The sequence below is a fragment of the Thunnus maccoyii genome, chromosome 12, assembly GCF_910596095.1.
Source record: "Thunnus maccoyii chromosome 12, fThuMac1.1, whole genome shotgun sequence".
NCBI classification, from domain to species: Eukaryota; Metazoa; Chordata; class Actinopteri; order Scombriformes; family Scombridae; genus Thunnus; species Thunnus maccoyii.
The window spans coordinates 18,113,233-18,133,409 of NC_056544.1; the positions used below are offsets into that span (position 1 = coordinate 18,113,233).

At 37.6% G+C, this 20,177-nt stretch overlaps 1 protein-coding gene across 2 annotated transcripts; it reads right to left on the bottom strand.

The window, feature by feature from the left end:
• Nucleotides 1-1,423: 1,423 nt before the first annotated feature.
• rb1cc1 (RB1-inducible coiled-coil 1) lies at nt 1,424-19,729 on the bottom strand. 2 transcript variants are annotated; one of them, XM_042428859.1, is made up of 23 exons: nt 19,482-19,729; nt 15,702-15,834; nt 15,473-15,599; nt 14,902-15,072; nt 14,468-14,670; nt 13,805-14,219; nt 13,524-13,694; nt 13,248-13,432; nt 12,896-13,082; nt 11,639-11,720; nt 11,441-11,505; nt 11,228-11,331; nt 10,062-10,188; nt 7,660-9,587; nt 7,206-7,392; nt 5,969-6,077; nt 5,377-5,680; nt 3,978-4,029; nt 3,824-3,871; nt 3,306-3,364; nt 2,959-3,086; nt 2,587-2,656; nt 1,424-2,319 (listed from the first exon to the last, which is right to left on the bottom strand). In XM_042428859.1, the coding sequence occupies exons 2-23, from the start codon at nt 15,770-15,772 to the stop codon at nt 2,229-2,231; spliced, it is 4,884 nt and encodes a 1,627-aa protein (XP_042284793.1). In that variant the 5' UTR covers nt 15,773-15,834; nt 19,482-19,729; the 3' UTR covers nt 1,424-2,228. The 2 variants fall into 2 exon arrangements, with proteins under 2 accessions (XP_042284793.1, XP_042284794.1); XM_042428860.1 differs by lacking the exon at nt 19,482-19,729 and adding an exon at nt 16,853-17,202 and having other exon boundaries at nt 1,424-2,317; nt 2,586-2,656.
• Nucleotides 19,730-20,177: the final 448 nt, after the last annotated feature.

Here is a 20,177-nt window from a genome sequence, read left to right on the forward strand (position 1 = left end):
TGTCTGCATGAGAATTGCGGGGGACAATTTTTGTTTTGTCTGTGTCTGGACGTCTATTTGAACAAGTTCTTAAATAAAACTGTACTGTCAGGGGATCTCAAATCTGGGAGGACCTTCCTAACTAAACCGGACTTGCAAAGTCTTATTTAAAATCCCCTTAAAAAATGTATTTTTTTATCAAAAGGCTTTTATTTTAATTAATTTGGATATTATGTGTCTGTGTGTTTATGTTTATATGTAGGTTGGTATATGTATGTATGTAATACATATGCAGCATGTATATTTGTATATATGACCTGATTTAAATTTTTATGGTTTTCTATTTTCACTTTGTGTTAATTGCTTTATTTCCTTGTAAAGCACTTTGTAATCTCTAGTTTATATATCTCTGATATGTGCTATATAAAGAAAAGCAGCATTATTTTTTATTCTGACAGTCCTAAGACACTTTATAACGTGTAATGTTTTTAATTACATTATTGCTACTTTTCTCGTTGAATTAAATGATGAAATAAATATTATAAAAAATAAAAAAAACAAAGACGCACACCACATTGTAAACTGCTATGCACACTGCTTAACAACGGCCAAATTTATGATACACCACTGAAGATAAGTAGTCAAGTGTTAGAGAAAGAAGTTTGACAGCAAGTCAAAGGCAATTTTAATGGTGGAACTAGCAAGAGACTACACATGGCAATGTTAAATCCCATTCAGCCTGATGAGAGTGACTCCCAGCAGCACTGAGCTCAGTGGGGGGTTGTAAACATTTACACTAAGAGCCTGTCCAGTGCACATGGTTGGTGCTTGCCAGCCACCTCGGTATCGAATGTTGTGTTGCATATTTTGTCATTCAGGCCTGTCCCGAAATTGTAGGAATCACACCATCAATTTATGAAGGAGCCATCCAAATGTGACAACAGGCTTATGCTAAATGGAGAAAATAGAGCTAAACATTGTTAAAACACCCCTAGACCCACATGGTAGAGAGTGCTCGGCGGAGAGCTGCTATGCTCCCCGCTGTGAACTGGGAAAGTGATGTTGGTGGGCTTCCTTCTCCATGAGGGCCGCATCGTTCTTGGGCCCCGATTTGAAGCCTTTTTGAAGTCTGTTTCCTGCAGCAGTGTGCCAACATTAATGTTTCCACAAAAGCAGAAATGCTAAATCAAATGAATACACTATACTGTGCTATTCCATGTTGACTCCTGAATCCCCCAGAAAATATTAAAAGCATTATTAAAAAGCTATTTACTACAAATGCCCTTAAAGTCACTAACATTTTATTTTTTTAAATACAGAAATCTGTTTTTATCCATGATAAAAACATGATAAGTGTGAGTCCATTGTAATTTATATTTCTTATCATCAACTATAAATACCCAACAGTGTACAGTAATTATCCATGATCACAAAAACAGCAGAATATGTTTGGGATCAATCCTTTATTGTTTCAAAACTCTATCTTTTACAATACAGTCATTTATTGTTACATGTGTGATTTGATGGGTAATGTACAATGTCTTCCAATAACGAAACACAGTCACAAGTATTCCTTTCTACATATCAATATTCTATGATAGTGAGAAGTTTGTGCTGATATATTTACTTAGTTCTGACAGCTCAATTACTTCCCTTTTCAAATCAACAAAAGCATTGTTTTTGAAAGTGCATTTCAAGGATTGCAAAGACTGCTTCCATCAGTCAGTCATAATGTACATTTCAGTATTGACAGAGGGCCATACTGCTTTGTGAGTAACAAACAGCATTAACTACATTTCCAACTACAACATTTATCTGGATAAGTAAATCAAAGAAAATATATCAATATGCATGCCATGAACATTCCTCCATAAACATTTATAATAAATGTATATTTTTATTTAATTATGTTGATAATGACACAGTATTTTCCACAAAAGGACAAATGCTGATAATGAGAACTAATATTTAACATCCAAATTTTGTTCAATTTTACACACAGGTCAAATGGCAGAATGCCACAGTGTATAGGGGCAATGCCCTAATAAGGTTAATAGCATTTGGTCCACAATAACAATCTGGGTTTAAAAGAAAACAAAAATGTGGTAGCAGGTGGGATTTTGAACTAAAACTCAAAATTGCATGATGGCGATCTTTCCATTTTTAAGTTCTTTCAATTTTCAAGTTATGAATTATGTTGTGAAGTTTCTTTTCAAAAATTAAGCAATATAAATATACATTTTAGCTCATTACTTGGCTATTATACTTTTCTGTTCCATGGAACAGCTTTCACTCTGTAGAACTTGGTTCCTAAAGGAACCTTGAACCTGTTCTGGGCCTGGTGAAGGAAAAGAGACAAAAAGAGAGACAGCTCTGTGAGACAGCAAGAAGATTCAAACCGAATAAATACATGAATGTAACAGCATTACTGACACGGATCAAGTCTATTCATCAAAAATGAAATCCCTCCCCAATGTGGAAATCGTTACAAAAAAATATAAAGGAGACTTCCAGGAACACACTTATTCTATGTCAATATCTTGGTTCTTAAATATCCATTAAAACATGAGTTAAAAAAATGGCGTAACTTTTGATTAATTCCATACCTTTTTTGCCTGGCAATACTCTTTCTCCATCACCTTTCCAAGTACCCATGGCCGTCTTGAGGTCCCTGATGCTAAAAAACAAAACAAACAGACTCAGTAATCACATAGTTAACCATTAATCAATTCCTGTGTGCAATGTAAGGTTTATAAAGCAAATTGTAGGCAAAATGCAACCCTGAAATAAATCCCTGTGGCACAAGTATTTTTTGAAGACATACGTTCAGTCCTTGATATAAATTGATTCATTCTTGAGATACAAAAAGCATTTTAGCAACTATTACTGACACTTCTTTATTCTATTAGCGCATCACAAAATAAATGCCAACACTACAGCTCTAATCATGGTAACAAAAAGGTAGAAGGTGAAGCTGACCTGGTTTGAGGTCCAGTGCAGTGAGAGACTCTGAGTGGAGGAAGTAGAGGGTGGGACCAACTGTGAACAGCACGTAGTTGTCATGCCTTTCATCCAGGATGATTAGAACCAAATCGCCTACCTGGAAACTGAAACATAAAAAAGACGGGACACGGAAACAAAGGGATGATGACACTGGATTCTGTAAACTGCTAACAAAAAGACAACACATTAATGGTAATTATATAATAATATGAATAATTATACTGCATTTCATGATGGTCAGGGTTTTAGCTAAAAACAAAAACTGCTAAAAATCACATCAGCAGGGACATGTTAGGGCCCTCTGTTATTATTTATTCACTTACTCTCTGATGGCGATTTTGTCTGAATGCCGTGACGATACGGACGACATGCTTTGAGACATCTACAAAGAAAAGGATTAGGGCAATGTTACACATGTTACAGAGAAGGGTTAACAATACTGGCAAAGGATGACTTCCTAAAGGACTTAACATATGTCTGATTAGGAATTTGCTAGAAATAGGCTTATAATTAGAGTTAGTACTTTTACCCTACTGACAGCATTATACTAAAATGTAATTTCAGTTGTTTCCTTATGAATGATGCAATGTCAAGGATGATGAAAAGAACCTTTCAACAACAAAAATATATTTTTTTTACACTTAAACAGTACATATGTTTGTGTTTCAAGCATGTAATTTCACTAAAATTCTGTTTGCACATTCAAATAGCAATCTTCCTAAAAAAATGATTTTTCTTCACTGAGCTCTTTGGCCTCCTGGGTCAGGATTCTACTCTTTCATGCTACTGCCACCTAGTGGCGCAGATGTTACATAGCCCACAGTGATGATGATTAACTGACCAGTCTTTGACTGAGGCGCTTGTTTTCTTCTTCCTTCATGTGTAAAGTCTGAAACATATATTGGATTGATTAAATAGAGACAAACAAAAAAAAAAAAAAACTTTGCTTGCTGTGCAATAGAATGCAATGTGATGGATAGATTATGTGTATTTACCCTCTCGAGTAAGAGTATCCGCTGTTTCTCTTCTGACATCAAGATATTATCACTGCAAAAAAAGAAAAGAGTATTCAGAAATGTCTAACAGACCTCTATGTATTATATAGACGGTGAAAAATGATTAAAATATGAAGATAAATCTGTAATTCTGAATCTTGAAAATACTTAATAATACTTAAAATACTTAATCTCAATAGTAATGAATGGAAGACTTACTCTGTCTGATCCTAGCCTGCCTCCACTGTCAAATGTCCTCTCTGTCCATCCACTTTTAGCTATTTTACACAATGTCATGGTCTTTTGAAATCCCTCAACAACACAGAAGCCTCTTTCTGTCACTGACCGATGACCAATTTCAAATCATCATGACAAAATGTTCTATACATTGTATATAAATGCTGCCATCTTAAAGTTTGTTTTAACTTTGCTATGGGTATGTTGTATATGACTCACATACAAAACAGTTTTCCATAATTGTTTCTTATATACCTTTCCTTGCTTGTATTATATATATAAAATGAAATGGTAAATAATGCTATACAATGTCCTTTAGCAAGCCAAAAGGCCATCTTATTTTTAAAACATAACACTGTGGATAAAAAAAACAAAATAAAGGACAAGAAAAAAGTGCAGCAATCTAAATAATGGATACGTGCCTAAATAAAATCTACTGGTGTCTGTGTTATCTTTGCTGTCATATTACCTCCATTCTCACAAAAGCAGAAGAAGCAGAAAATAGATTTTAAACCTCTGATGGATTAAAATATGTCTATAGCAATCTTTTCAAATTAGTTTTCCCTTTTGGTAGACAGATTGACAGATGAGAGAATAGAATTATATTCTTTTTAAGACAACTACACTGTACTGAAGACAGAACTGTAATTCAGTGGTATTCATCTTTGATTGCACAAGACTCTTTGTATATACTTGTATTGTCCTCTCAGTTCTCTGTCAAACCACTCTGACCTAAAAAAAAAAATCTTTTTAGACTGCACCGTGGCATATCACTCAACAGGTTTCTTATATTACATTTAGGACACCTATAATTTACCAACCTTGGTTAAAAAATAAGGGGTGGCGTTCGGAGAAACACACTGACTGGCCAAATTCATGTTAGCACAGGTTTTGTAACAACAACGTTAAGGCAGTTAGTGCATGTAAAGATGTTCACCAATTTCCTGCCTTGTCCTGATTTCTCCCAGTAACCATGGTTCCAAGTAACCCTGTTTTTCTGTTTTTTGTGTGTATAAAAACATCATCATAGATAAATAGGTAGGAAAGGATTTAAAACTTATCTAGCCAAACTGTTTTAGTTGGAACTATATCTAGTGAGATAATTATTACGACGCATCTCAAACTATTATGAACACATGTTTATTGGAGAGTAGATGCTTACTGGACTGTCACCATGCTTGCTTCCACTGCTGAGTCGACATGTTCGTCATCTCTAATGGCTGCCACAGAGGCCAATCTGTCAGTTTCAGCCAGGGGCTCAGAGGAAGAGGCTCCAGCGACAACCAGAGCTCTGGATGCTGCTGCGGCTCCTGCTCCAGCTTCTGTGACCTCCTGAGCTGAGGGGTTAGGAGTGAAGAAGGCAGAGGAAACCAGAGCAGTGCTGCGGAGGCGGTTAAGCTCTTCTTCCAAGTGTTTCTTTTCCTGCATGACGCTAGCCCGGTCCTCGGAAAGGGTCTCTATCAGAGCTGCAAAAGGTTAATACAAATAAGCAACACTGACAGGCACAACATGGCAAACTATAACAATATAACATCAAAGAATGGTTATTCATAAAATACTGTAGCAAGCAGTAGAGAAAAAAGATTGGTGACCATTTAATAAGTATAACATAAGAGATTCCATTTCTATACTCATGTTAAGACAACAACTTATATCTAAACATGAACAGAGTTCAAAAATGCAATTTGTGTCAACAGTATCTTGCGTTAGACGTGACAACATCATAACCCTCCACTCAAAGCTGGCTCACTCACCTTTGTCCTTCTCCTGCTGTTGGGTAACTTTCCGCAACTTCTCTGTAAGCTCATTGATGATCTGCTCCTTCTTCAGCTTCTCTCGGGTTAGAACAGTGTTGAAATTAGTCTGGAGAAAGAAAGAAAATAACCTTTTAGGAGGAAAAAAAAAAAGCTTAATAGCCAACAGGTGATCTAGATCAAAGTATAAATAATTTAGGAGGATGGTTTTTAACTGCAGAGTTCTAAGGATGCAGATCAGCTTGCAGCCATGGGGATTCGTTGTTTTAACAAATCTGTTATATTTTGTGTATTTTCTCTATAACTGATGTTTTATTAATTCATTATACCTGGTAATAAAAAATGAAACAGAATTATGTGAGCTCAGCTGGTATTTCACTAATAGTAATGACAGTATAATTATAATATGCAATATGTTGTATTTTGTCTTGGGAGGACAGCAGAAAGAGGTCTGATATGTCAAGATATCAGTGATGCCACAAATTACCAATTTTCTTCTAGACTTGTTAGGAATTGTCACTTTGGCACGAAATTTTTGAAAAGAGCAAAGGATGAATCAAAAGTTAGGAGCAAAATAATTAATAAAAGTTATGCCAATTCATGCAGGGTTGAAAAAAATCTTCGCCTGCCTGTTTGGTATCATTTGGTGTAAAGAAATCAGACTTTAATCAGAGATTAATGCCACCACAGACTTACTTCAAAACATACTGGGCTTTCCAGACAAATAAATTGATAGATTGAATATGTGAGGACTGAACTTGAATGTAATTGGCTGATAATGATAATGTCAATAAATATTAAAAATGAGAGGTTTTACTGGTTAGTGTTTATCATAGGACTGGTATATTGGGTTTATATTTGTCTGTTCACTCAGTGTAAAATTGACTAGGCAGTGCTTGTACATAGTTAGAAATGCTTTTACAAAAAATACTAAATATGTGAACATTGGGTTGCTCACATATTTCAAAATGCTAAAAATGCTGTCTGAGTTAAGTGAATCGCAATGCACCCAAAGCAGTCACACGTCAAATTGTGAACAAAGTCAACAGCTGTATGTGATTGTGCAGTGCAGTTGGATATGAGGTGCTGATAAAGTTTCAGGCAGTGTGTAAACATAATAAATTACTTTGCCATTACTTGGTCTTACAAGGAAATAAGATAAAGGTTTAGTTACCAATCTACTTCAAGCTCATGTGACACAGTGTTTTTCCAGCCTATTTTAAACCTAAATACAAACCTGCTGCTCTGCGATTAGTGATGTCTTGAGATTCTGTATCTCCTCATTCTTCTTCTGCTCCAGGAGCTCCATCTGGACCTGCAGGGAGGCTCTCTCCTGCTGCAGCCGCTCTTGTAGTGCTGAGTCTAGAGACAGAGGTGCTCCGGCATCTGCACGGCTGTCAGCGTGCAGCGACAACCCTGCATCACTGAAAAGTACAAAGAACAATTAAATTCTGACAAAGGCATTATGTATTCTGGACATAAGAGCACACACAAACAGATGAATTAGTTAATTCAGTACAGCAGACTATTTACATATTTAATCTCAGATTTCAGCGAACAATTTAAATTTAAGAAAATTAAATTTGGATAAACCATCAACATCAAACGTTTTTATAACTTGAAAACACAAAAAAGTGCAAAACAATAACTAGACTTCTGTGTGCTGTTTGTTATTGTGAGCAAATATTTACCTCTTTGAGGATTGTCTGTCCTGAAGCTTATTCTCAAGTTCTCTAATTTTGTCTGACAGTCTCTTTTCCATCTCCTCCTTTTTCTGCTCTAACTCTTTAAAGGCATCTGGTGATGCAACCTTAAAGGCCTCTTCCTTCTCAACTGCTTGTCTGTCCTGCTCTAGTTTTTTACAGAGCAGGTCATTCTCTGCCTGCAAATTACTGATAACAGTCCTCAACTCTTGCTCCAGTTCTTGAGAACTCCTCAACTGCTTTTCCTTTTCTTCACTTAGAGCAGACACTTGCTGCTCTAATTCCTGCTTAAGTTTCTGTAACCCCTCAGCGTGGGTCCTGACAGAATCCTGGGCTTGCTGCTGCAGGGAGGAGAGCTCGCTGCGCAATGAGATAGTCTCCTCCTCGTGTCTGTCAACCAGCTCTGAGATGCAGTGGTCCTTCTCAATCCTCATGAGAGTCCTCAGCTCTGCAAGGTCCACTTCATACTCCTCGTTTTTTACCTGAAGCTGTTTTTTGATATCTGTCAGCTCTTCGCGGAGGACTTTAGTCTCAGCCTCTACCTGGGACTTTACAGCCTCAGTCTGCTGCATCTTGGCCTCCTCAAATAAGAGCCTCACCTCTTCTGTCTCTGACTCTTTGAGGGCTAACTCCACCTCTAGTTTGCAGCGAAGTTCTGCAAGCTCAGTAATACGAGCCTCTATGTCCTTGATTTGGTTGTCCTTCTCTCTAAGAGCAACGGTATGCTGATCAGCTGCCTGGCTTAACTTGGCCCTATTTTCAGCAGCCAGATGTTCCAGAGACTCCTGGTTATCCTTGGTAAGGGTCTCCAGGTCTGCCTGGTGTTCCTGCTTCAGTCTGTCTTCCAGATCCTTCAAGTGTGACTGCTCAACAACCTCCAACTCCTGCCGGATCTTCTGCTGGCCACGTTCAATCTCAAAGTGCAGATTCTCAAGCTGGCTGGTCAAAGAGTCTCTTGAAGCTGAGAGAGTCTCGAGCTCTTCGGCTTGATTGCTGATCTTCTGCTCCAGGTTTTTGATCCTCTCTGTCTGGCTGTTCTCAGTCTCAAGCCATCGCTCTTTCTCACTCTCGAGCTGAGTAAGTTCTTTCTCTTTGCGCTCCATGAGTCCCTCCAGCTCCAGCATGGCGCGCTGCACGTCTCTGACAATATTCTGGTTTACTTGGTTTTCCTCTGTTAGTGTGTGGACCTGTTTCTCAAGCTCTTGCCGAAGGGAGAGAAGCTCACTTTGATGCTGCTCCTTTAACTCCAGTTCATGGGTCTGGCAGATGTTGTCCACAATGTTGTGCACTTCTGTGGTCAAACTCCTCAGGACAAAGCCAAAGTCATGTTGTTCTTTTAATACCAGACCTCGTAAGTGATACAGATCATCCTTTACACTTCTTAAGTTGGAATGGGACTCCTCTGCAGCAGATCGGTATTTGTCGATAACTTGTCTGAGAACAATGATCCTTGAGTTCTCCCTCTCTAGTATCGTGGTATCATGCATACGCTTGTTGTCAATAGCATTGATGACAGAAGAATACAGCGACTCCACCATCATTTCAGGACTAGTAGGGTCACTGATAGGGTTCGGAGAGGTCAAGTTCTCTTCAATCACAAACTCATTGACAGCAGACATGAAGTCTGATTCCGGGCTCTCTGCTAGAGAATCCAGGTCAAGGGAGCCCTGCTGCAGGACTGGATCCATGTTCGGATGGGCAATGGTTTCAAAGTCAAATGTTTGTGCATCAATGCTGTCTGGAGATAGGTCCTCTAAGGGAGCTGGGACGGGAACATGTAGGGGCTGGCAGCTGGGCCCTTGAAGGTTAAGTGAAGCGGGGGTTTTGGAGGACATCGATGCGGTGGTCCCAGGTATGCTTTCTGTGGACTGTGGGGTCAACGGAGTTGATCTCTGGGCGCTCTGACTATAGGATACCTTGAAAGACAGAGGACATGAAGACCAGGTGAGAGCGTATACAAATAGGTGATTTGAGTTCAATCATGAAATTAGAAAGAATAGAAAATCATACTAAGAACAATTTTGTATGTGTACAAAGGGCTATTATCAATCAAAAACATTTAATGGCTTAAAATGTATGATTTGAAGCCAACATTACAACTAAGTTTAAAAGTTATCAGCCTGAATTTCCACTAACTTTAATGGCCACTGTATCCATTTCAACATAATTGAGACTTCAAACATTTCTCTATCTTCCACGTTTTACTGGTATCCATAAACTACCAAACTGCAATAAAACAGCAAAGGCATCACTGTATTTCTGTGCAGTATAAGTTCTACAGAGAAAGCAGACAGACAGAGAGGAGGAGTAAGCTGACATGTGACTTGACAAAGTTAGTTAAAGTTTTATTTGCATTTGGTTTTTAATGCATTGTGTGAAGGCATCATTACCCTTTGTTCACTTAGCAGGTCGGTTATAGTTTGAGACATCTCATCCACACTCTGTGCAGCTTGGACAAGCTGTTGAAGCTTCGCTACATGGTGATTCAAGGGCTCGAAGTCACACATTGTAGGAACCCTAAAAAAATACCAGGAATTAAATCAAGGACAGAATGTGGTTTTCTTTTAGTACAAGCAGTCTAGGGCAGAGGTTGCAACTAAGTGCTATTAGGACATACTAGCCTGTTTTAACGTTAACTTTATAACATGTCAAAAACAAACAAACAAACAAACAAAAAAGCAGCCTGTATATCTCCCATACATTTCCCTGCATGGACGTCAATCCCGGCCCCTCCCCAACCAACATACCCTATATGATTTTACGAGCTATAATGTCACACACAGGGTGTGGAAAATTGGCTTAACTGAGAAGTGCCTGATGAAGTTGGTAGTTCCTAAAGATCCACAGAAAATGTAATCTACTAGTTGATCAAGATTTAGTGTGAAGAAATGCAGAAATCAATGATCAGGGACCTGTCTCATGAAGCAAGATATTTGCATTTGCTGGATAACTATCCTGTGTAAAATTCATTATTGGATTACTTGTGAGTTGAGGCTGATTTATGGTAGGTTGCTTGACACTTCTGAAAGTGTCGCTCAACAGAAATGATGTGTTTGACAGAAAAAAGTGTCGCTCAACACTTTCATGTCACGCACCTGGAGGATTTTGTTATGTTGTGAACACCATCGTTTTGTCACGCAATGTGAATGGGTAGTGTTACCAACGTCACTATGGAGATTGTAGTTTTCACTGAACTTCCTCATTGATATTTTGGTCTGTAACTTTAGATAACTTGTAACGTTCTTGTTTTATTAGTCCCATCAGGATGATATAATGTAACTAAACAAGCCGACTGGAGGATAGCATCTGGTTACCATGGAGACAACTAAAACTTTTCGTCAAAGCATTATTGAAAACACTGCACAATTCTTTAATTTCCTTTGAGGGACACTTATCAAAAGTGTTGAGTGACCTACCATAAATTAGCCTTAAGTCTCATTATCCTCCGAGATTCAGGAAAATAAAACTTTCAAATGTATCAGTTTTTGTTGGCCATATCCTTGGACACTTCTGGTTAGACTGAAAAGTATTTCAATAGCCACAGCTGGTGACTTACATGAGGAAAGGCTGCACCTCTAAAGGACAACAAGATTTCAAGTACTGCAGGTCCTCAAGTGAGATGTCTGGAAGTTCATCATCAAACCTTCTGGGCTTCCGTGTCTATGAACAACAATGAACAGAGCAAAAGAAAATAGACCCTGTAAAATACTGTAGAAATATTATGACACATGATTTCAACAACTCAAAATGGTCTTAAATTCAAACTTACACAAAATGATGTTGGAGGCCACGAATCGAGTCCTCTGAACAAACGATTTCTGAGGAATGACTTCCCTGAAAAAGAAAAAGTTAACAGATCTCAGAGCTCTGATCTTGGTCGGAATTGATTTGTGATTTCAAAGGGAGCGCTACGTTCTACAGTAACAGTTCAAATGTCATCAGATGAGAGTTTTCAAAAGACACCTACTGAAGAGTTTCCCAAAGGTTTCCCTTTTGAACTTCTCCGCCTCGTACAGCTGTTTGCCATCTTTCACAAGTGCATAGGCCCACTGAAAAGGGTAAAAGTGAAGATTTTACAACATCAAAATAATTCATGTCTTTGATGGAAGATGGAAATGTAGTTATATCTATGTCCATGACTGTACAATCAATGGCTTATTGTCCCCGTTATTCATGATTCAAATAAATCAGGCTCTTCAGAGGAAATATGTTAAAGATGCAGTTTAAAAAATAGAAAGGGAAAGCAAAGAAATGCAACAGGAGCAGCTTCCTGTTGCATCAAATATGGGCACAGTACAAAATCAGCTGTATAAAAGAGATGACAAATATGAGCAAAATTAATGCATTATTAGTTTCCAACGATTTCCCATGTTTACAGTGCATTTAGGCGTCGTGATACAAAGGGAAAAGAGACAGCCATTGTCAGGTGAAGCTAAATACACTCACCGGCCACTTCATTAGGTACACCTGTGCAATTTAATGCAATCTAACACAACAGCTCTGCCATAAATTCTACATTTACAAAGCTTATACATTTTCAGTTTTAGTTGACACTGTCAGAAAGGCGATAATTCTACTTTATGTATATTATTGAGGTTGTAGTGGGTGGAGGTAGTGTACTGGGGTGCATTATATTCAATGGTGTTCCTAATATTTTGTCCACTCCATTAACATACATAAGTGAATATATATATATTTATTTTATTTTATTTTTTTTGGCGTTATGCAAGAGGAGCAGCAGCATATGGCACAGCTCCAAAACTACACTGTGGTAGACTCCTAGTCCTTCACGAGCCTGCAAAATAGGATGTGCCACATCAAATGCCATCTAGACAAGGTTTAATTCTACAGATAGATAAGATACAGAAACACAACGCCAGTTAATCTATGCCTCTTATCATATTATAATTTTCAACAGTTTCAGGAGTGTTAGATAAATTGCAAGGTAAAAAGAGCAAGCAAGTATTCCCTCAAATATCAAAACAAAACAAACATTTGGTAATGAACCTAATTGTCAAGCACCAGTGAACAACATAATTCTCTCTTTAGCACAGTGGCAAAGTCAGACAACAACAGCCCAATTACAGCTAAATATGTAAATTATGTGTTCAGCGCTAAAAACACGCCCAAAAGCCACATATTCAGTGAGGCAAGAGACCCTGCCTGTTTGTATCAGGATGTCTGAATACATAATTAGTGTCCAATAATAACATTTAGCACTGACCTCTCTGTAGTGGCGCATGAACATTTTTCTCCTGACGACCTCCACCACCGCCAAGCAGTACATCTGGGGCACGGTACTGAGGGCATCCACCACCCTCACTCTTTCAATTAGCTCTGTCAGAAGTCTGAGTAGAGCCTGAAGCTTCTCTCCATCCTGGTCTGCATGAAGCATCACATAGCAGCACCATCTAATGCAAAAATCATAAAGTTAGCAACATGTTTCTCTTGACTTTGGCATTTTTAAAACCAGCCTAAATTCCATAAAACAGGCCAAAATTACAATATACAGATAGTAGTGAGTTATAGAACAAGTAGGACAGGCATTAAATATTAGGGAAGATTATAGGTTTTACTTGAGTCGGACTTGAAGGTTGTTTGCAAGTTCTTGTTTGGCAGTGGTGCACTTCTTTTTGATGTCTAGCAGCTTCCTGTGGTTGTTCAGCATGATCATCAGCTGGTTGGTGTGACTCAGACACAAGTCAGGCAGAACAGATGTATCCTTCAGGTTTTCAGCCCGCTTCTGATTGGCCAAAAATCCCTGTAAGAGATACACGTAAGCACAAATCTTGAAAACTAGTAGAAAATGTAGAAATTAAATTAAAAAGCGTTTTTTCTTTTCCTTTACGTACCTGAGCAAGTTCTTTTTGTTCATTCACCAACTTCTTACAGCTCGCAATCATTTGGTCTAGAGCATACAACCTGTCCTCGAGCCCTTTGATGGCTTTCATGTTTTGATTATCTAGCTTGGCAATTGTGTCACGACAATCTGCCAGGAAGGGTTGAATGATCCGTGGGTCAAGCTGAAAGACAACATTTCCATTCAGACTTCCATGATTTCCTCCACCACAATTTACGACTTCATATTTAGAACTCTATTTTAAAAAGGCCTATTCACAAAACGGTGACTCACCCGAGTGATGGAATCAAAGCATTTCCTCACAACTGATTCCACATCATTGGGTCTATCTTGCACATTGATCCAGTCTAATAGTGTGACATTGAAGAAGGACGGGTTGGCGAGCTCGGGAGTGTCATCATCTAGTAGGGCAGCTCTCAGTCCACCACTGTCAGTCATTTCATTCGTTTCCTGGTCACCAGTTGGCTCACAGGTGGCTGTCCCCGAAGCAGAGAAGGATGTTGATAACTTGGAGGGCCTTTTTGCATCAGTAGCACAGCGCACAGAGTCAGTGGATTTTTCTTCTTCTGTCTCATCTGATTCCTTTTCTGGGGTTGAGCTGGACTTCTCCATGCTTTCTCTGTAACTATGTCTTGTCAAACATTCCAGCAGTGGTATCCTGGCCATTACAGAAACGGCTGTCCCCAACCTGTAAGAACAGGAAAAGTTGCATTCAGAAACCAAGTTCAACCTCATTTCTTCTTTTTCAAAAATATATCATTACTTACATTTCTTTACTATTATTTCTGAGTTATTTACTTGAGCTAAGATTGTTACTTTAAATGAATGTTACATCAGCAAATGCAATATGTAGACATTACAAATAAGCATACAGCACTTTGTAACTTAAGTTCAAAACTGTTAACAAAATATCATTTTCTAGGTGGCAATACTTACTTTGTAAGTTTCAACTTAATTTCTTCCAAGTCGTGTTGATAATTTGAGTACGCGGTGTCAAATTTCATGAGCAACTTCTGATAGGACAGAGTGCAGTCATCCAGATTAGCCATAATAGCAGCCCAGCCTTGGTGTTGGAGGTGTTCATCATGAACCAAACGTTCACAGAAAGAGCAAAGTTTCTTGGCAACTTCAAACATTTCCTGGAGAGGCACAAGGTCAGGACAAATCAGGGGTATTCCATAGTTAATGGGTCATTTAGAATGATTTTATATTACACCTATATTACACTTAATAATAATGTACATCATTTAAAAATGTGTTCATTTCAAAAGGGTAATGCACAATAACAGAAAAACATTCCAAACAAATTGCAAATCCAAACAAAGCCTGACTGTCCCAATGAAAGGCAGATTTCCAGAAAAATAAATTACCAGAGCAAGTTGTGTTCGCGAGGCAACGGTGTGAAAGACAGCTGGCATCAGTAGTGACTCCTCCACCTTGACCTGAATCTCACTCTCAATCGAGAAGGTGGTTTTGGGGATCGTTGGATCCCGGTCACACAAGATCATCTCTTTGTTGAATAGGAATATGGGGTTGGTTTCCTAAAGATTGAAAGCAAGACATCAACGATCAGGGCATTACATATAGAACCTGTTTACCTTTGAGACAAAGAAAGGCGTTTTCAAACCTGTGTTGTTTAGTCTGGTTAAATCTGAGACTGGTTTGTTTCCCCTATGGTATATTTAGTTTGGGCAGATCTGAAGATAGCAATCATACTCGGGTGTGGACTAAAACAATTTGTGGTGAGAATGTGATCCAACATTGATCTGACCCAACAAAAAGGCAATTACAACTGCATTTTGTTTCGCTTGAATTTTTTCAGTGTGAAAAAAAACTGAACCAAAGGGGAAAAGCAACAAGTTTACCAACTAATCCACTGTTTTGGATCAGAGCAAGCGAAAGACAGGTTTGAAAATGCCCTGACAAATTATATACACTTACAGTGCCAGCACTGTAGCTGCAGACTCGCCTCTCCGCAGCCATACATTCCCCTCCATTGACAACAAGGACTTGATGTTGAATTGCAATCTTATATTTGGCTTGGATGGCATGTTTAAGCTCCAGTACACTGAGACAAAGAATAAAGAAAGAAGAAAATATTTAGGTAAAAACAGCCAAAATGTACTGACCAATATTTCTGAGTAATATTGATATAATGCCAGTTTCTTACGTTTGGACAGCAAGATCAGTGTCAAATGTCAATGTGCTGCCATTGTTGACCTGGAACACATACAACTTCATGTTGAATCTCCCAGAGTTCTTCGCTCTTGGCTATCTTGCTCATTTAGTCATTCAAGGCCACCCTGCAAAAAAACCACAATCAAACATGAACATGAGAAAGCTGATAAACTCAGCTTTTACATTTTATTGAGTCTTCCTTTAATGAGTTCTGGTGACAGGTGATGCCATTCACTCACAGCACAAAGCTATATAGCTAGATGATTGATACCTATTCTGTGTGTTTTCTTGTTACAACATAGGCAATAATTATAAGGATATTTTTTTATCATACTCTATTCCTTAAAACTGTTTGTATCAATAGTTTTCACAGAAGGCAAACATATACCTTTCCACCTTAATTTGTAAGGCCCTTGCATTTTCTTGTCTACCGAGTAATTATCTAAGTAGCTGAGTCACCAGTCGTTGGTTACTGCCTATTGTCAAGTTTCTGACATACAAGAGGTCACCTAATACATTTGTCTACTGTGAGTGGAGTACAGTAAGACAAAGTCAATCTTTCTTAGCGGCCTCACAAAGACAGTTCACATTAGTTTCGTTTTAAAGGGGAAAAAGCTGCACTAATGAGACACCAAATTCAACGGTATTATATAATAGAGTTAGTGCTAACTAACCACCAACAGCTGACTGTTGTTTACGTTACATTTTAAACACCTTAACAGCAAAGTTGCTGTCACAGACTATGTCACTATTAGTTAGCTACGTTAATTGCCATTAATAACGGCTTGGACGTCTGCGGGCCTGCAATCATTCAGGGTTACGCGAGTTCAAGTGTGTTGTTTTTAGAGCTGGAAACATATAACCGGTCCTATTAACCCCGAGGCCTCCGGTTAGTCATAGTTTCGGTGCCAAAGAAGAGGCTACCAGCAACTGCTAGTCAATAATAACCCGCTGACGGTGCTAACTGGCTATTAGCTAACACAGCTGTCAGGCTAGCGCTATATAGCTGTTTCTAACGTCGATTAATTTGACAAACATAGTAAGATTAGCCAACTTATCTAACAACACCTGTTTAGACGTATATTGGTATAAGGGTGATGTTCCACACTGGATTAATTAAATAAATGATTTCGTTGGTCTTACCTCACTTTGCTCGCATCTCCCTGCTCTTGGTCTCCACCTCGCCTGGGCGAGTTGGCTAGCTAACAAGCTAGCAACAAAGCTAGCTAGCTAACCTGTTTTAGCTTGGCATACATAGAGCTAGCTTAGCAAGCCATTTAGCCACTGTTAGCTGTACTAAACTACACTAGAATAACTGGCAGCCATGTTTAGTTGTACATATTAACCATACAGCTATAAAATAAATTTGTAATTTGGCAACCTCCACTCGGGATGGTGTAACAAACGGAGTGAACCACCAGTTGTTTATCTCAGGTAGCTAACTCCGCTAACACCCTCTCAGTGCTCGGTCTGTTTTGTTGTTGTCATCTGCTGGTGGGCGGTTCAAAACGATCCGCTCAGCAGCGATCCAACTAAAGGCCAGTGTACCACATTGTTTTTGTAAGCTTATCTTAACTTCTACATTTGATAACTTTGAAAGTTCAGTGTCCTACCTTTTATGCTGAATTTATCAGCTTATTTGTATGCTTATCCGTCACACTTATAAATAGTTAACTCTGTCACTGTGCAATAATTCTGTAAAACTATAATACCCATGGCACCTACAAATTATATTTATTTTATTCTAAAACACAAAATGTGCAATACATTTAATTCATTATTGTATATTTGAACAGGCCGTGTATACTGTACATAACCACCTACTATATGTGTGTAAAGCAACATGTCACTTTTTTACCATTCAATATTTATCTCTTTGCATTATTTGTATCCTGTTAACAGTTTACAGAAACGATTTTGCCTGCTTATAGACATTCCTTGTACATCATTCTGGAGATTGATGTGTTGTTATTCTGTGTAATCACATTGAATCACTGAACTGGAGGTAAATTCTTGTATGCGTAAACATACTTGGCCAATAAACATGATTCTGATTCTGATTATTCATTAGTCATTTTTTTGTATATTTTCAATGAGCTTCATCAAATATTTAATATGCAAGTTATAGTAACTTAGCTAAATTGTCTTGTCCCATCATGTGAGTCTACTTCATTATATTTTTTATATATTATCTTAGCTGTCATAAATTAATTATTGAAATTTTACTACTCTATTCATTAATTCTAATTCTATTTTAAAATGTATTCATGTATTTAAATCAATTGTTATTTGTTTATTCAATTATTCTTTTGGCACATCAAAATAACATTCAGCATGAAATCAACCCCTTTATCAGTCAAACATTAAGAGATAATCTCTGCTTGAATCATTTTGATTATTTTTTTAATATTTAAAAATTTACTTTTTAATTAATATATTTAGTTTATTATTTGTTTTTATTTATCATATTGCTTTTAGGATCAGTTAAGTAAAAATAAAAATGTGCACCTTTTTGATTAAGTTCAAAAAGTTAGAATCTCATAATAGTGTCGAATTTTCCATCAGTATGTTCGTTCGTCACTGTATTTTTCAAGGTGTATTCTGGGAAAATAACAGGAAAAAAACGCTGTCGAGTGTTTTGCTGCAACATGAGAAGGGGTGTGGTTAATGTAAGGCTGCAGTGTGTGGACGATTCTCCTCTGCTGCAGAGAGGAGGTAGTTTGGGGATTGGAGTTTTCATATATAGAGAACTTTTCATGTACATATTTCATATTTGTACACATTCTTATGTGGATATCATTTGCAAGCTAAGATATAAAAGCCGAAGAAATGCAAATCTGCTCTATGCAAAAAAAAAAAAAAAGTACAAAGTTACATTAAAAGATTGTCATTTTTTTTCTCAAACAACAATCAATACCTTTATATCCTTTAGTGTTCTTTTTTTTTAGTATGTCTTGATTTTAATCAATGGACATGGGTTGCTGTCATTCTTCCTGTTTTACTTAGTGTATGGTTCTGGGACATGGTCTAGATTTTGATCTCAAATATCATCTCTGTACATTATGTATTAACATTGATAAATCTGTCCTACATAAATTGGCTGACTGAAAATTATGCTTAGTACCATCATAACTGTCAATGCAACTTCTGATGCACAATATGACAAACTTTTACTAAAATGTGTGGGAGTTTGTGTATTACAAATTGTAAAAGCAACATCAACAGTAATTAAATTGTATTTCTACTAACGGCAAGATATACTAAAAACTTTCCATAGGCACGTCTGTGGATTACCCAGGGCCATTGTCTCTGTTTCTGTTCTGTGTATTGATTATTTTAATATAATTTAGCTAAGCTGATCTTTTAATGAAGGAGGTTAAGTTTTATAAAGCTGAACTTCCCCTAGAGGTCACTGTATCACCATAATTTATTTCACCCAAAGACATCAGTGGAAACAAATGGGTGTTTCCTTTTTTCTCCTCTGCAGCTCTTGCACCATCATATATCACTTAAGTCAAAAGTGTTGTGACAAAAAGATCTGATCCTGATCCTGATTGTTGATCTTGAAGAAGGCCTGAGGGCCGCAACATCATCAAAATAAAAGAGAAATACATATGGAGCCAGAGTGTGTGACACTTTTTTCCTGTTTTTGAATCTGCTTCCAGTGATCAGCACCCTACTTCAACCTTTGGTGTGCGTTACTTTTCCACTATATGTGACAAAAAGATTTGAATTTTTTTATTACAGTGCCTAACAGTTCAGTTACACTCACCATGCAAGGGGTCACTGTACAGGAGGTCACTGTAGTCCTTAAAATGTCCACAGATATGATGTAATCTTGACTCAACGCAACATTTTAAATAAAAAGGCAGTTCTTTGACCAGAAGTTCAAGGTTCAAATCCTTACATTTGTTGGTATAGACTATTCTATGTACCTCCCGTGGGTTCAGATGAAGAGAGAATTTCCATATGGGAATGATTTAAACTAATTTCAGTGACTTTCACATGCAGGTCCAGTATTCAAACATATCTTGTGTGGCCAAGCATTTTTCAAACCCACAGAACTTAATTTTAAATTCTGGTTAAGATTCCAAGATTTCCAAAGATTGCAGTTTTTATGCAGAGTTGCAACAAGCAGATTCGAATATTCTGTAATCTGTATGTGATTGAGTGTTGTAGCATGAAAAAATAGTTTTGTAAATATGTTGCTATAAGGATAAATTAATCAGCTTTGTTATATGTATCATAAAAAAATCATGTTGCCGTTCTAGTTGACATTGTGGATGTATGTGATATGCTATTGTGTGTAGCTTTGTATTGTGTATTATCTGTCCTGTGTGTTTTTTGCTGTTTGTTATTGTGCTGTTATATGTTTTAATTGTGACCTGCCTAAGGGACTGCAGATGAAAATTAGCTATAAGCTAACTGGCACAGTACATCAAATGGTAACATTTATGTTTAAATACAT

Bases quoted from the DNA above. Each gene is read 5' to 3' on its own strand.
- rb1cc1 (XM_042428859.1), bottom strand. From the start codon at position 15,772: ATGAAGTTGTATGTGTTCCAGGTCAACAATGGCAGCACATTGACATTT. The intron at 14,671-14,901 runs GTAATTTATTTT...GTGCCTCTCCAG, and splicing joins CGCGAACACAACTTGCTCTG to GAAATGTTTGAAGTTGCCAA. The intron at 3,872-3,977 runs GTAAATACACAT...TATATGTTTCAG, and splicing joins GGATACTCTTACTCGAGAGG to ACTTTACACATGAAGGAAGA.